Below are 15,698 nucleotides of genomic sequence, written 5' to 3'. Positions count from 1 at the left end.
GACCCTAGCCGCCCTGACCGTGAAGTGGCGCCTCCTGATGTCTAGTCTGAATCTCCCCTCTGCCAGCTTGTGACCGTTATTCCTGGTCACTCCTGGCGGTGCTCGGGGGAACAGGGACTCCCCCAGTGCCTGCTGGTCCCCTCTGACTAGTCTGTAACAGGCCACTAGATCCCCCCTCAGCCCTCATTCAAATAATGAACAACAATGCAAACTGACAAGACCTGTCAGTACAAGCTGCTATTAATAACACTTCTTAGTTGTTTAACTAGTCCTAGGGTTGAAAGGGACTTCAAGGGTCATTAAGACCAGTCACAATAGACTATTATAACACAATAAGAGTCAAAGATGCTAGTATTTTTAGTTCATTCTACAGCTGAAATAATTAAGGACAGCTGCTACTTAGGCCCTACTGATACACCTTTTCTTCTTTTCTAGAGCTAAGTGTGCAGAGACAGACCAGTTGGATACATTGCATTACAACACAGGAACAGGTGATACCTATCCAAAGCCTCTCTCACTGCTGGCAACGGGAAATAAAAGAAAAATCCAAGTAGGAGTAACTTAAACAGCAGCTTTCAGCCATTAATGCCAACAGATCGTTTGAGGGGCAGCACCCCTTACCACCACGTGAGAGGCTGCAGAATCACTGCTGCAGGTTCACAACCAGAAGCCCAGAGGCTTCAGGTGGGTTTTCAGTCTGCTGATATGGACCCTGGGCAAACAACCGAGGGCATTTCTAGTTGGCAATGCCTACATTGTGGCCTTTACCTGGGGAGAGTGGGGAGCTGCTGTGTCGGCTGCTGAAAGCTTGGGGGGTGCTGTGCATGTAGGTGATTCGGTCCATGGGGGGGGCAGAGGTGCCAGGTGTGGGTGGTACGAGGACAGGCAGGTGTGGCACTTGAGACAGGTCGATTATTCCTGCAGAGAGAACAGAAAGGAACATCAGGATGGTGACAGGGTCACAGGGTTCAGCCATGGCAGCAAGGTCTGAGGGGAGAGACCTGCAGCACATGCCTCCCTATGGTGGCTGCTCAGGGGACAGGACTGAGACAGCAGGCAGTCTGAAAAGCTATTTTCTGAGCTGTGTTGATAACCGTGGAACCAGAAGACAGCCAAGGTGAAAGCCCCATACAGGGTCCCAGCATGTCACCTGGCCACCACAGAAATCCTGTGTCTCAGGTGTAAATGCCACCCATGCTTCCCTCAATGCCCTTCACCCAGCTTGGACAGTGGCACCAGGCGCGATGCCCCTGGTTGACGGAACAGCCTCTCTTGGGTCTGAACACTGAAAAGCTCAACCCTTCAGCCCCCACTCCCACCAAACGGCAGGCCTGGCTACCTGACGCAGAGACACATTGACACCGAGTGGGACCATGGCTGCTACTAATTTAGGCTCTAGTCACTAACAGTGCAACAAAATACGTGCGCACAGGGATGCACGGACAGCACACGCTTCTCTTATCAACCCCCACGCAGCACTCAGAGAACATTTTTTTTTTCCTTTTACTCTTGAAAGAGCTCTCCAGGCACGTAAGGGCCAGATTGTGGGATCCTTTCCCGTGCCAGCAGCATCACCAAAGTCAACGGGGCTGCTTTTGAAAGTGCTTCCCACAGGGAGCAGCAGCTCCACAATCTGGCCCTGCACTAATTAATCCTTCTGCCTTCCCTGAAAGCTTTTCTCGCTTCGTTTCTAGGGAGCAGATTCAGATCTGGTCCTATATTCTACCACCGCCCCGGCTTGCAACAGCACCTATCTGGTTCAAGTTCACGCTCTGTTGCTCCCTTCTTCAGCCCTAAATGGCATGGTCCTATTAGCTTCCAAGACACCCACCACTCATCCTGTGCCTGCCTAGCTATGGGTGACGGGAGAAGAAAAGCAGGGCAGAGCAGAAATGATGATCTCATGAGGTCCCTTCTAGCCCTAGACTTCTGTGAATCTGCGAGGGTACACCCATGTGTGACCATCAGAAAGAAAAGCCTTGCCAGCAGTTAGTGGCAAAAAGGTCTAAGAGTTCAGCCCAAGGAATCCCAAAGCGACCTACTCTGTGGATACAGGAATCATTTCACCTGCTACTCATAATCAGCCCCTTTTTGGCGGTGGGAGGTGGGACAGAGTGTGGCAGCTGATTCACAGCCAGCAACGATTAAATAGTTTAGGACAGGAAGTGAGAATCAGGAATGCACCCAAGTCTGCAGGGCATTGTAGCGAGACAGACTCTAGCCAGGAGACCAGGCCTGCAAAACAATGCTGCAGGATCCTGGATGACCCCCAGAGGCTGGGAGTTCGGGCAGCTCGGGAAGATGGCTTCAGCAGCAGTCACCGGCTGCCCTCTAGAGCTGGACCGCAGCATTGCCATCAGGATCAGATCGGAGCAGAAAGCACCATCACCTCTCCCTAAAAAGGGGGTGGATGGAGGGGGCAGCCTCTCCTCCAAGTTCTGACCAACCCCAGCCTTCTTCAGCAGGCAGAGGCTCATCAGATCACAACCCAAGGTCAAACAGCTACATCTAAAGCAGCCTCAAGAAACCTAACCAGCAAGAAAATAACTTGTCTCCGTACGGAGCATTCAAGGACTGCTGAACCAGCTGAAACCGAAGTATTTCTGCACTTCAGGGCTATGCCACCAGCTTGATTTCTACCACAGAACCAGCAATGGCTCCTCCACGAGGGACCTTCAGTGTTGCCCTCAGCACCTTCAGACCCGACTGAGCTATATCCTTTGAGAAGGAAAAACAGCCACCCAGGAACCCCAGACAGCTTCATACTTCGAGGACCTGCTGCATAGTTGAGAGCCAGAGAAGGCTCGCGAGGGGAGAGTCCGCGCAGCATGTCTGCCCGCTGCACCATGGCTGAGGCGGCGGCAGCGTTGTGGTGCATCTGCTGGGAGGTAATGTAGTCGTTGATGATGGTCTGCCTGTTCTCCATGGCGGCTGTGTCTGGGTACCCTCGGATGAGGTATGGAGGGTAGAGGTGGGAGTATGTTGGGCTCGGAGCAAGATGCCTGGGCAAGTAGTAAGCAGCAGCTGAAAGGGAAGATTTAAACAGGTCAGTCTCCCCTGAAACATGGGCTGAGAAGCAACAAGCAGGCTCAAAAACGCACAAAAAACATGGAAACACTGGCTTTACATGGTGGGCTAATTCAGGGACTGGTAGAAACCTGATTCAGCAAGCATGTGGGCTCTATCCATCTCCCTGCCCTAGTTCGGCTACTGGACCTCAGGCACCAGCTACTGAGGGCCCAAGAGTGGAGGAAGCCAGGAGGGCTTTTTAGTTGCCTCAGGGACTTAAAATGGCAAGGTCTGCACTGGCGCCGTGCATGCTGAAAAGATGGGGAGGTACTCAGCCAAGACGAGGAGGGAGCTGTGTTGGATGAGAGCTCACATGAGAGATGGCTGTAGGCAGCAGAGGCTAATCACGGACCAAGGCAGGAGAGTTTCAAAAGTTGTGAAATGGGACTGCTGAAGGCCAGATGATGGGAGGTTTTGCTTCATCTCACTGTGTAGCTCATAAGAAACTGGGCCAGGCTTCAAGTCTCTTACCCTGCTGTAAAGTGAGAGCAGCCCCCGCCCCTGTCTTCGGGGTGGGCATAGGCTGGATTTACAGAGGAGAGAAGACAGACAGCACAGTGACTGCGTGCTTCCACAGCCAGCCGGGGGCTGCTCGAGGCAGCTTGCATCCCCAGAAGGCAGTACCTGCTTCCAGTTGAATTCCCCTGGGAATCGCGGCAGGGTCGAAGGCCAGTGGGATGTGTCCCCGGTACAGGTCGACGCCGCTCACTCCTCGCAGCAAGTGCTCGTACGGCGACATGGGGTGGTGGTGGTCCGAGACGGTGGCATGAGGGGACTTGGAGCTGGACATTTCTCTCGGCGTGGGGGTGATCTTTCTGTCCTGGGACACTGGCTTCCCAGAAGTGATACTCCCTGCAGGAGCAAAGGAAATGAGTCAGAGGAGCCAACGCTCGCAGCCAAACTCTCTGCTCAGATGGGCATGCCTGGCTCCCGCTGCGCTCAGGGGAGCCTTCCTTCCTTGCACCATTGTTTTGATTTCACAGCACATTGTGCGAGCGCCTCGGCGAGGTGGAAGCCTCATTGTGCTGTGCCTCCGAGGGGAGAGTTTGGTGCATGGTTTGAACAATTGCCTCTTGGGCTAGAAACCAAGGCCCCCGCCCTGGCGCATGCATTGAGCCCGATGTAAGAGGGAGGCAGGCTGGGGGATCTGTTCACATCTACCCTCAGCGCACCCACTTTTGTGGGCTCCAACGGGAACGGCCTATGCTTTGCTGCAGCTGGTGCCTGCCCCATGGTACAGCACAGCATGTGCAGTAGAGGGTAGGATTTCCAAAAGCACAGAGTACCTTAGCGGGCCATGCCCCATGGAAGGGCATTTGCACCGACTCCCAGAAGAGTGCTCCTCCTCCACTCTGCCCAGCAGCTTGTGCTGAATCTCCCGTGCTCTGCAAGATCCCCCCCTTCAATTCTACCCTACTAACTGCACGGAGCTGGATGCAGTACAGATGCAAGAAGCAACCTGCCAGCTCACGCATCCCTTGGTAACAGCAGTCCTGACAGCCAGGCCTCCACAGAGGCAACGAGAAACATGTCTGGAGGGGGGTCTGCAAATATATGGACCTGACCTATCATTTGCAGTGGGGTTGGGCTTACTTTTGTCAGATGAAGGGACAAAGTTGGCTAAACTACAACATCCATAAAAGGGAAGGGACTGAGCAGTCCTATCAGGCAGCTGGGTCAGAGGGGCTGCAACCTGACCCAGTGCCTCAGCATCAGAGCCAGGGTAAAGCCTCTGGAGGTCCTGAGGTCTGTGCTCAGACTACACCTCTCCAGTGATATATCCCCAGCAAATGCATAGCACAAAACTGCCAGTGCAGACCCTCACAATCCTGTTGACCCCCGAGAAGAGTATGCCGGACAAACGTGCCCTTCTGATGGTGCTGGAGAAACCTGGATGACCACAGAGCCCTGCTGCCAGCGATGGCCCCGTTGCTTTGCTCTGCCAGTCACCGAGTGGTTAATGTTATGAGACAGAAAACCTGACCCTGACATCAAAACAAAAGTGATGAAATGGGGCCCAGATGGCTCTGACACTGGCTGTCCTCCTGAGCTCCCCAGGAGCTGTAAACACTTTCGTAATACATGGAGAAGTGCCTGGAAGCACGTCAACTTGTTCTCACTTCCCTAACTCAGCGCTTCGGTGGTGCAGGGGTCTATTTCTGGACTGGAGAACGGGTGGGAAGGGCGGCGGGCCCCAGGCTGGCTCATCGTAAGAAGGCCACTGGTCCTGAGAGCCACTCTCTTCCACTGTGGGCACAGAACCGGACCGTTTGAGCCAGGTGGCCGATCAAAACAGCTCGGAGTCCAAATCCCTGCAACACGCCACATGGAAACAGGCTGTGCCCCCAGCATCATTCAGACGAATGAGACAGCGAGTCATTTCCCAGCAACAAATACATGCAAGGAAGACCGATCTGCTCGCAGACGGGCAGCGAACCAGAATGCAGACGATTCCTTGGGAGTTACTCGGCTAGCTCTCATTCAGACAATGAAGCTAAGGATGCTCTGTTTCACTGCCTGCTTCTTACATGCTAGCCCCAGTCAATTCTGTTTGGGTTTCCAGCACTGCAGGGGATGCTTAAGTCTCCTTGTGAAACCACTGTTGTTGACAAAAAGAACCATGGAAACACTTCAGGTTGTATTAACCTCCAACTCCCTCCATTTGAACAAAACCTCAAGTTGGCATTGCTGCTATAAATCAAGTTTGCCATGGATGCAGAGGGATGATCTAATTGACTCGGAAGAGCTGCCTTCCAACTCACATAACTGATAATAGGCTTCATTTTTTCAGACTAGGCTGCACAGTGTTTGCTGACCACTGGCCTGTCCTTTTCGCCATGCACCCTGTAATCTAGTGTGACACAAAATTACACCTCTCTGCTGGAATTTAAAAGAGCGATTCCACTTTTTAACTGGGAAACCACCAGCCCCTCTGGGCATAACTCCTCCTCCAGCCAATGTGGCGCATTCGCCGCGTGTGGAAATCAAAGGGAGAACAGCTGGTCAACAGGATTTTTCTCTTCCTCCTGAAATAAAGCACCTTCTTCGACTGTTTCAACTGATCTCTCCAGAGAGGGTCCTCCGAGGCCAGTCGTGCGGAGATGGAGGGAGCTGCACCTCACCTGACTCAGGCATCAGGTGAGGCTTGTGGGGTTTGGTGCCAGGCAGAGCGAAAGAGAAATCTGCCCTAAAACAAAAGCCCCAGGGGTTCCCAAGAACAGGAGTTACCTTCGTGCTGCCTTGGGGTGGACTCCCTTGTGGATACTGGAGACCCCCTGTGCAGGTGACTACTGAACGCTGCCCCGTGGGCTGACTGGTGGTCCTCGTAGGCGAGAGGGCTATGGCGAGGCTTTCCAGGCTCAGGCACAATCACCGGGGCTCCCCTGGTAATTGAACCTCCAGAGTTTGTCACCGAACTGGGCCGGCTTTTCACGCTGTCCTCGTAACAAGCCCTCTCCAGGTTCCGCGGGTCCTGCATGACGTCCAGCGAGTGCACAGAATGAAAAGTCCTCCCTGGGCTTCCGATAATGGAGCGGACGTCATGCTTTTTGGCACTTACTGATGAAGGATTGTTGTCGTACTTCAGTGGGGTACCCTGGAGAGAGACAAGGCAGCGCACAGGTCACAAAAGGAAGCAGGAGGGGAAGGAAGCAGAATGGGAGAAGGTCAGTGGAGATCACCACGAGCTTTCTTGGGCCATGCTCAGCTTGGGGCACTAGGGACAGGACATTTAAAAATGCCTACCTACTCAAAGACAAACCTCAATGATCTTCAATAGGACCTGCTGCTTTTAGGGCATGTCTGGGCCACTCAGTACTGGTGTTAGGAAGCTCCAGGCTAAGATAACTTCACGTCTGCTCCAAACACGCTGCCTCCCAAACTGGAAGTAGTATAGTTGCCTTGGCCTAGAGCTCAGTGCACCATAACTTCTCCTGCCTGGTAACATAACTGGGAGGTCCAGAGCGACCCTTAAGTGCTTTGGAAAATCCCACTCTATGTAAATAATAATGACTATGTTGTCTAGAAGCCCCAGGGTGACATACAGGAGGGGCACGGTGCAATTATGCAGCGGGTCAACCGTGGCCGAGTTTCCTGTTCCCTGGGGGAACGGTGGAAAGTCACCATGAGAAGTAACCATCGACGATGTCTGCACCCAGCATGCTCCTTCTACCACGCACCATAGAAATAAGCCAGAATCAACTGTCACAAACACGAATAGCTGCCGTGGAAACGTCCCAAATATTTTGAGTCTGCAACAGGAAATGTGCACCCAGCGCTTGCTCACCAACTCCTAGAGCTGGCCCTGTTGGTTATCACTGACCCAGGTAGGAGGAAAACAATCCTGTTCTCAGTACTCTCTATATAAAAGCCGGAGCCATTCCCAGTCAGCAAATTTACACTGGGTTTAGCGCGACGGCTGTGTTACCAACAGCAGAATGTGACCCAACTAGTTTACACAGGCCGTTTCCCACAGAGAGTTTAGAAAGAGGCACTGTTGCTTAGAGAAGCCAGTACTGGGATCATTCATTCGATCCAGTTAAGAGGCGGCAGGTAAGGCTGGTGGAGAAGAAGAAGAGGGGGCGCGACATAGAGAACCTGGATCCGACCACCCTCTGCTTTAGCACACAGAAGCTTAGCTGATGACACCTCTGTAAAACGACAGTTTCTACCCTTCTCCACCCTGAGTTTAACTCTGGAAAGTCCTCCAGGAGTCTATGCAAATAAGCTCAGTAACTCAGAGCTTATGGTCGTAGTCACGTCCGAAACTCCCCGACAGGGGAATGGCAAAAAAGAATCGCCAAAAATTACTGCTGCTGTTTGCACCGACTTTAATCCCAAGAGGGAAACCTGACTGAAGCTGGTCTTGGGCCCAGCCCTAGCAGAGGAGAAGGGTACATGGTCACCCTTCCCCGTCTTGACAACCCACCCACCATGCATACCTGTGTAATGGAGCCTTCCTTCAGAGGCCTCGTGGCTAAGGGGATATCAGGCGTGCGCCTTAATTCCTCCCTGGGGATCTCGTGGATTGACCTTCCTGCTTCTTTCACCGTGGCCACCAGCCCCTCGTGGGCTGATTTCATTTTCAAGGGCGTGAGCCCCTCGTGAGGCCGCCCCTTGTAGGGGTCTGATAAGTCCCTTGGCGGAGTGTTTTCTCTCTTGAGCTGCTTGGCTTCTCTTCTGAGGTAGTCCTCATGGGCCTCCACATAGGATCGAGGTATTCCTGCACCCCACCCAGGAAAGACAAGGCTTTGTCATGGGTTTCCAAAAGAAAAAGACCCCAGCAGGCTGACTGCTGTGCTGACAGACCCCATAGCAGCAGTCCCTCACAGGGGTTTACAGGGTTCCTGTGCCAAGAGCCCAGGCAGCATCACCCAGCTGACACTGCCTTGCTGGTGCCACGTGAGGTCTGACGCCTGGCACAGAGGATTTTGCAGAAGCGTTTTCTGCTGGTCTGGCTCTGCTCTCCCTGAAGCCATGGGAGAAGAGGGGGGGTCTCACCACTGCCTACTACTCTTGCAGCTTCAGAACGATCGTTACCTTCCTGGCAGCATCTCCTAAGATCCCCATGTGCTAGCAGTGTCCCTAAAGTATATGGGGAGAATGACACCACCACCAGTAATACGATGAGCAGTGCCAGGCCCATGAGAATGCCTGGTGAGAGCAGGGCCAGGTCCTTGCTGAATGCCTCTGAATATCTCACCCCCCTAGGCAGGTCTGGTTGGGGCCTGTGGACCAATGTGGATGGCAGGATCATGGGCAAGGCCATGCTGCACATCGGAAAAATAAATCTCCAGTCGTGCCCTGCTCGTTTCCACCCCAACCACTTCCCTAGGTGAGCTGCACGGCACTTGCCAGACTTACCTTGTGTGATTGAACCCCGGATATGATGCTGTTCCTTTAAGTTGTGGGGCCCGTCGGGGGGGATGGCTCTGCCCATAAGACCTAGAACAAGCCAAAGAGGTAAGTCAAGTCAGAGAGCAGCCAACAGAGACTTGATCTTTGAGAGCAGGCTAGACAGACACTTGGGCGAGCTGTTTTAGACAAAAATGTTCCTCCTGCCTTGTGCAGGGAGTGGGACCAGACAGCAGCCTGAGGTTTTTCCAGCCCTGGTTTTCAGTGACTCGCATTTTCACTGTATTTCCAAGAGGCTCTGTACAGAGGCGAGTCATGTGAGCTGTTTCTAGCACCTGGGATGGGATCAGTTCTCAAGGGCTAGTCTGATCCTCCCCTTTTCTCCAGTTTGCTTTGTTTTTCTGGAACCAGAACACCTGGGTTGTCAGCTTCCTCTGCTTCCTGGTCACTGTCTCTGCCTTGCAGCCCTGCACTGGCTCAGTGTGGGCCTGCTTGGGAGCACTGCAGTGGAGCACTTAAAGAAGAGCTTGCAGATTCAAAACCATCATTACTTCTTGGCAGTGTCTCCCCAGAGCCCCATGTGCTAGCACCATCCCAAAAGCATACGGGAAGAATCTGACACCACCAACAAAAACATAATCCAAACTAGCCATTTGAGAGAGATTAGCCAAAGTAATTAGAGGCCTGCAATTACCACTCCTTTTTTTTTTTAAATAAACAATTAACCTGACTTTGCCCTCTTGTAATTTTCCCTTGCTCTTAAGCGAGTGAAGAAGCCACTGTAAGAATGCAAAAGCCACGCAGATAAATGAGACACTTGGATCCCAATCCTACAAGTAGCCCCACAGCATTTCACATGCAGACAAGTCACCTACATGCATGCTGTGAGAAGACTCTGACCCTGGCTTTACCTTAAATGGGTTCCTCAGCTTGGTATCGGATCAATTATTCCTCATCTTTTGCAGATAAATCTCACAAGGACACTACAAATCCCAATCATTTGTAAAAAAAAGTCTTCTGGGGAGGGGGGTTTACAGCTAGACGATGCCCCTTTAATGCCAGTCTTTCGCTGGACTCCCTGAAAATCCCAGCCTGGAGCTGTAGTTTAGTGCAATCCAGACCAGTGATCTCCAAACCACAGCTCACAGATAACATGGTGCCCACCAACTCTAATACGGCTTGTGGCCAAAGGAAATGAAGAAGTTAAAACTGAGTTGATGAGGAGAGCCATGTGATGCTAGCCACTGGCTCTTACTTGCCTAGGGGCCAGCAAAAGGTAGAAACTGGTGGTCTAGACATGTTTGTAGGGGCATATGGCCACTGTTATTAGGAAGAATGAATGAAGACCTCTTTTGCTTTATGATCCTAGTCATACAAACCTACAATTATGGAGCATGCATGTGCACGCACACATGCATGTATTTGCAAGTCTGCCTGTGTGCCCCTCCCACATAGGGCATTTCGGTCGGGCTTATTTTAGGTGAAGGGAATTAGGAGCAAGAAACAATACATCGCTTCTCCATGAGAGAGCAAGCATCACGTGCATCTCTTCTGCAACAGGCTGCAGAAAGTCCCCGGAGTTGTCAGACTGCTGATCCGGCACTGCCAAGAGACTCCCCTCCCAGACTTACCTTCGATGCTTGCAGAGGACATGTCGCGGGCTGATAAGCCCCGGCTGATCCTCCCCTCCATCATATCGTAGGTCCGTTTGGTACCCGTGGTCTCGTGGGAGCCACCAGAACTCCGGCTGTCCTCCTTGGGGCACTGGGAAGCAGCGACGCCACCTAGGAAACAAAACAGACACGAAGGAGCGAAGCAGCCTCGAAAGGAAGGAATGAATGAGCAAGGCTGTTTACTGTAACTCAGGCCAGAGGGTCAAGGCCCTTCTGAGCTACAGCCCAGAGCTCTCACAGCCCAAAGCTTGTGAGCTGTGAGAGCATTACAGCATGGGACGGGGTTCCAGGAAAATCAGCCGTTGCCTCCTCCCCGCCTGCCCGATTCCAAACACTGTGGCCTCATGCTTGGACAAGGGTGTCTGTTTTCCCCACTGTCCAGACATAGTCAGCGAGACATTTGGGAGCAAATCCAGCCCTGGTGCAAGCAGCTGCAACTCTCCCGGCTATTGGTCCCCGGACTCTTGTTTCTTGTGTGTACCTACTGTGTGGGATCCTGTCCAGCCTCCTCAGCAGACACTGGGATATGCTCCCGGAGATAAAAGTAGGCAAAAGGGAAGAAGCAAAGCAGAAAAACACCCAAAGCAACCCAGCGCATTTCCACGTTCAAGAATCTCATATTATTCCCATCTGAACCTGCAGCTGAACACGGTGCTCGCAGACAACGGAGAGTGTGAAGCATTTCACGCAAAGACAGAGGGCGGCAGAAGTGTGACATGAAGCCCATCCCACGTGTGAGCTTCTCTGTGCTTCCAACCAGACACATTCTCATGCACAAACCTAAGGTCTCCAAATGGCCTAAGCCAACTGGGTTACCAAGGCCACCTCCTTGCCAGCGCAGGTCTTCTTGCTACAGCCCATGCTGCAAACGATGGGCCTCCTACTCTTACCCCCTTGAGACCGTTCCACTGCTTCAAAAATTCGTGATCTCCCCCCCACTGGATTTGCCTCAGCAAACCCACTGCACCAGTACAATCTTATTTTCTCCATAACGTGCTGCAAGCTGTGAAATTTATACGGCAGTTTATGATGCAGCTGAATGCGCGGTGTTTATATAACTAGCTCCAAGCTACAGAGTTGGCTCGCAGAGATATATGCTTTGCCCATTATCTCTGGCCCCGTCTATGCAACTGAGGAATGCCAGTGCCCTGATCCTCTTCTTTCATGTACACAGAAACTTGGAATTATACAATTAGAGAAAACACTGGAGAAGACAAGAAACATTTGTTCGGTCACGGAGAGTTTGGGAACAAAAGTTCTTTTCTGTGAAGCCTGTCATTAATAAAATGGGATTATTACAATGCAACACCCACAATCACTTCCTGCAGTCAGCAGGCAGAGGGTATAGGGGCAGATTTGGGGGAAAAGAGGAATCTCTCTCTCTCTGCTCAGATTGATTTGGTAGGAGAAAAAAAAAATTGGCGGCTGATGTTCAGAAAGCAGCCTAGCATCTTGAGACACACGAAGGGGGTAATGTTCCTGTATCCTGTCATCAAGGAACATCTGCTCCAAATTGGTTCTTCTGCAAATAAAAAAACCCAACCCTGTCCCTGGATCTCTTTGTTTCATGGAGAAAAGGGGGAGGGGAAGGGAGAGGAGGGTGCACGGGAAGAGAGAGAGTAAAAAGAAAGAAAATCGCTCCGAAAACACGTCCCTTTCCCCACAGAAGCCATTAGCAATCACATGCAGAATGAGAATAACCAATCTAGCACAATTCAGCTCGCACATGCTACAGGATTTCGTCTCATTAGAGCCCTTTTATTTTTAAGCACCCTCATGACACTGAAGAACTTGCAATTTTTTTCCTCCTTGCCAGAATTCATAATCACTAACCATTTAATTTAATTTTTTTTTTTAACTCCTTTGCTTCTGGATCTGAAACCTTCCCAGGATCGAGAACAGGGGACAGCAGACGGTCAAGACTTTTGAGATCCAAGCACCTTGGCCCTGTGTGTCCGGCAAAGAGCGAAAAAGTCACCACATGCATGAATCATTTGTCCTTCCCAGGTGGCCTCCTCCTCAATATCATAACGCTTTGCTAGTACTATTTGTGGGGAGGGAGAAGGGAAGGCTAAACACCTGCGAGACGGTGACACACATGCAGAGCAGCGCTGGTGGAGGAGGTGTACTACTGGAGCCCACGAGAAGCCATAAACGTTAGTTCCCTTGACAAACGTGAACTAACGCCATGGAGGATCACCAGCGTCAGAGGTGAGCACGGCCTGGGGCACGCAGAGCCCATCTCTCTCCCCTTGCCAGCCACAGCACCCCTGACCTTAGGCCTGGAGACGGCCAGAGACTGAACTCTGGTCTCGCTCCCTCTGGTCTTGGACAGAGCAATCACCGTTCATTGCTGAGCCCTCTCCCCCATGCCATCACCATCATTAGTGTCTGTGTTATAAGCTCCAGGTAAAACGGAGGTTTCCCGGTGTACCACAGGGGATGGACACAGCCCTGGAGAGCTAAGACGGCGAGATATGCCAGGAACAGGGTGGGAAATGAAGGCATGGACCAGCAATGCAACGGGCAACCAGTCTGGGAATACAACCCCCGTCTCCGTCTCCTGCATTCCCATGTGGATCGCCAACTGCTGCCCACGCAGGTTGATTAGTGATTGCAGACCTGCCCTGAAGGGTAACACCTACTGCGACTCCCCTCTGGATGTATTCAGGGCCAACTGGCCCTGTGCCTGAGCGAGTCTGCAGCCGCAGCCCGGGCCGACTGTGCCGAAGCTCAGAGGCGAGCAGGGCAGCCCAGCTCCCCCGCTGCTGCGCTGCTTATTAGACCAGCCTGCTTGATCCCAAGCACCGGCTGCGGGCAGCTCGGTAGGAAGACGGCCCTGAAACGCTTCCTGCATTGCTTTCTGGCCTCGGCTGTGCCAAGTATCCCAGAGGCCAGGCTGCCCCAAGCCTCCCTGGCCGACACTTTCTCTCTGGGACAAAGGGAAGGACTGAACGCGAGAGGAATGGCGACGGGGTGCATGCGCTGGGTGCAGCGGGCATGGCACGCAGCGCTCCTCCAGCCTGGCACCGGTGAGCCCAGCCGGGGTCAGAAGCCAGCGCGTAGGATTTTAACCTTTCGCCTGCCGGTCCCCTCCACCAACCCAGCCACGCAGCCGAAACCAGGGAAGGTGCGGTGCTGCGGGGTGCCCAGCTCGGGCTGCCTCCCTAAATCCTTGTAAGGTCTGCTGTACAGTGCGCTCCCAAGCACCTTCCTGCCAGAGTCCTGGTGGGCCGGGAGGAGCGCTCAGCACTCTGGGGGCCCACGTGGGAGCGCGGGGCTGGGAATCAGGCCTGCACCTGTGCTGTGTGCTAGCGGCCGGCTGCCCGGTCGGCTCAGCCCCCAGCCTGCCCCCACCGGCTAGCTCACCACAGCACACAGACAGCAGCTGACAGAAAACAAAACCCCCTCACCTGCAAGGAGGGCAGCAGGAGAAAGGCTGCCCACGGCAGCACAGCTGGGCAAGGAAAGAGCCAGCACGGGGCACCCTTTCTCCGCCATCGCCTTCCTCAGTCCGAGGCCAGCCAGCCTTGGAAACTAGGGATCCCGGTCAGCGGTGAAGGCGTGACGTGCCAGGCCCCTGGCTTGGTTTTGCTGTTAGGCCACGGCGGGGTGGCGACAGACTAATGCGTGGAGGGACACCGTTTGCTGGGGAGGCCAGCCGACTCGTAACGCAGCACGGGATCCAAGAGATATGCCAAGAGGCAGCGGGTGTGGCCGAGATTAGCATCTGGTCCTTTGTCATCTCTGCGTTAGATTCGGCAGAGAACTGGTGCCACGCTGCAAGGCAGACCTCCACGCTCCTCCCGTGCCAGGTACCGACGCGCTCCCAGGCCCGTATCCAGCCCCGCGCACACCCCGATTCCTGGGACTGGAGAGTCGAGGGAAGAGAAGCCCCCGCGAGGGTGGCGCTCTTTGTACCGCAGCATCCTCGGCCTCCCGGCGCGGCCGGGCAGAGGGGAAGTCAACCCCCTGCTTGGCTGTCCCTGCCCAACCCACACAGCCTGCAGAAGGGCAACCTGACAGGAAAGGACCGTACCTCGGAGTCATTTGTAGCCTCGCTAGAGATGAACAGCTGCTCATCTCTAGTGGGAGCCAACCGCGCTAGCAGGCGGGTTGTTATGGCAAGCCCTGCTATCTGATGAACCGGCCTGAGGAAGGAAGTAACAGCTGGTTACTGAGCGGTGATACTGCGAATGCAGCAAGGCGGCCTGTGCGCTTCACAAGGAAGTGCTTTAGCGACGGCGCAGGGCGGAAGCGTATGTTCTGCTTGGGGGTTTTTTGTGATCCTGTCAAGATAATCCTATATCGAGAGAGAGAAAAGGGAAGAGCCGTCTCACATTACTGAGCCTCCCTGAGCCCGGGCTGGAAACTGGATGTTCTTTCCACCACGTGTCCCAACTGCTGCCGCTCTTGTGCTCCTTGCTACCCAGACAGCAAAGCCAGCTCGGTAAACATCACTGACCTCTGCAATTTCGGTTCCCATAGCTCAAGCTCCCTTACGTGCACACTGGGGTTCATAGCTCTGCTGCAAAAGGGGTAGAAGGAAGGAGGAAACCACTTTTAACTGGGGCTGGAGACAGAACTTAGTGGAACCCACTGCAGGGTTAGTAAAACCCTTTCTTCATGTACAGCTCAAGAGCCAAGAGTCCTAGGTCCTCGGCGGTGTCTCTAAGAGAGACGGGATGCCGTCAGGAACACACATAAGCGTAGGAGAGAACAGGGCGAGTGGAATCCACGGAGACTTGTCTGCATCCTCCGTGCTTCAAAGGAGCCCGGAAACCTCTTGCATTGACAAGTGCTTGGAGGACAGAGGCCGATGCCTGCTGGGAGCCAGGCTCCCTTTGCAGGTCACAGCAGCAGCAAGGCTCCACTTGTTACAGAAGTTTGGGTCTCACCTAGCAAAGGTCTGCCTGACGGTGGGCAGAGATCTCCTGGAGCAATGCCCACCCCACCCCCTGCAGCTATCCCTGCAACAGGCTCTAACTTCCTTGCATGACACAAAGACAGTTGCCAGAGATGCTGCACAGCAGGCGAGGGCCGGGGCGAGAGGAGAATGCAGCCTCTTCCGTTCTGAGATGCGCTGTACACAGGCCGCTCTGC

General features: G+C 53.4%; 1 protein-coding gene across 28 annotated transcripts in view; it reads right to left on the bottom strand.

The window, feature by feature from the left end:
- The window catches only part of NCOR2 (nuclear receptor corepressor 2), a 335,757-nt gene that overhangs the window by 22,941 nt on the left and 297,118 nt on the right, over window positions 1-15,698 (bottom strand). For 25 of the 28 annotated variants that reach the window (XM_090062093.1, XM_090062092.1, XM_090062105.1 and 22 more), the window contains 7 exons: window positions 10,554-10,706; window positions 8,932-9,012; window positions 8,010-8,290; window positions 6,298-6,664; window positions 3,694-3,921; window positions 2,767-3,024; window positions 769-918 (listed from right to left, as the gene is read on the bottom strand). In XM_090062093.1, the coding sequence (XP_089918219.1) occupies window positions 769-918; window positions 2,767-3,024; window positions 3,694-3,921; window positions 6,298-6,664; window positions 8,010-8,290; window positions 8,932-9,012; window positions 10,554-10,706 (1,518 nt within the window). The remainder of the gene's footprint in view (window positions 1-768; window positions 919-2,766; window positions 3,025-3,693; window positions 3,922-6,297; window positions 6,665-8,009; window positions 8,291-8,931; window positions 9,013-10,553; window positions 10,707-15,698) is intronic. The other 3 variants (XM_090062097.1, XM_090062108.1, XM_090062115.1) reach the window with 1 other exon arrangement.

Source organism: Crocodylus siamensis, chromosome 9 (assembly GCF_052110815.1).
Source record: "Crocodylus siamensis isolate JL-2025a chromosome 9, ASM5211081v1, whole genome shotgun sequence".
NCBI classification, from domain to species: domain Eukaryota; kingdom Metazoa; phylum Chordata; order Crocodylia; family Crocodylidae; genus Crocodylus; species Crocodylus siamensis.
The sequence above is the reverse complement of the archived record's forward strand: the minus strand, read 5'-3'. Positions and strand labels throughout refer to the sequence as shown.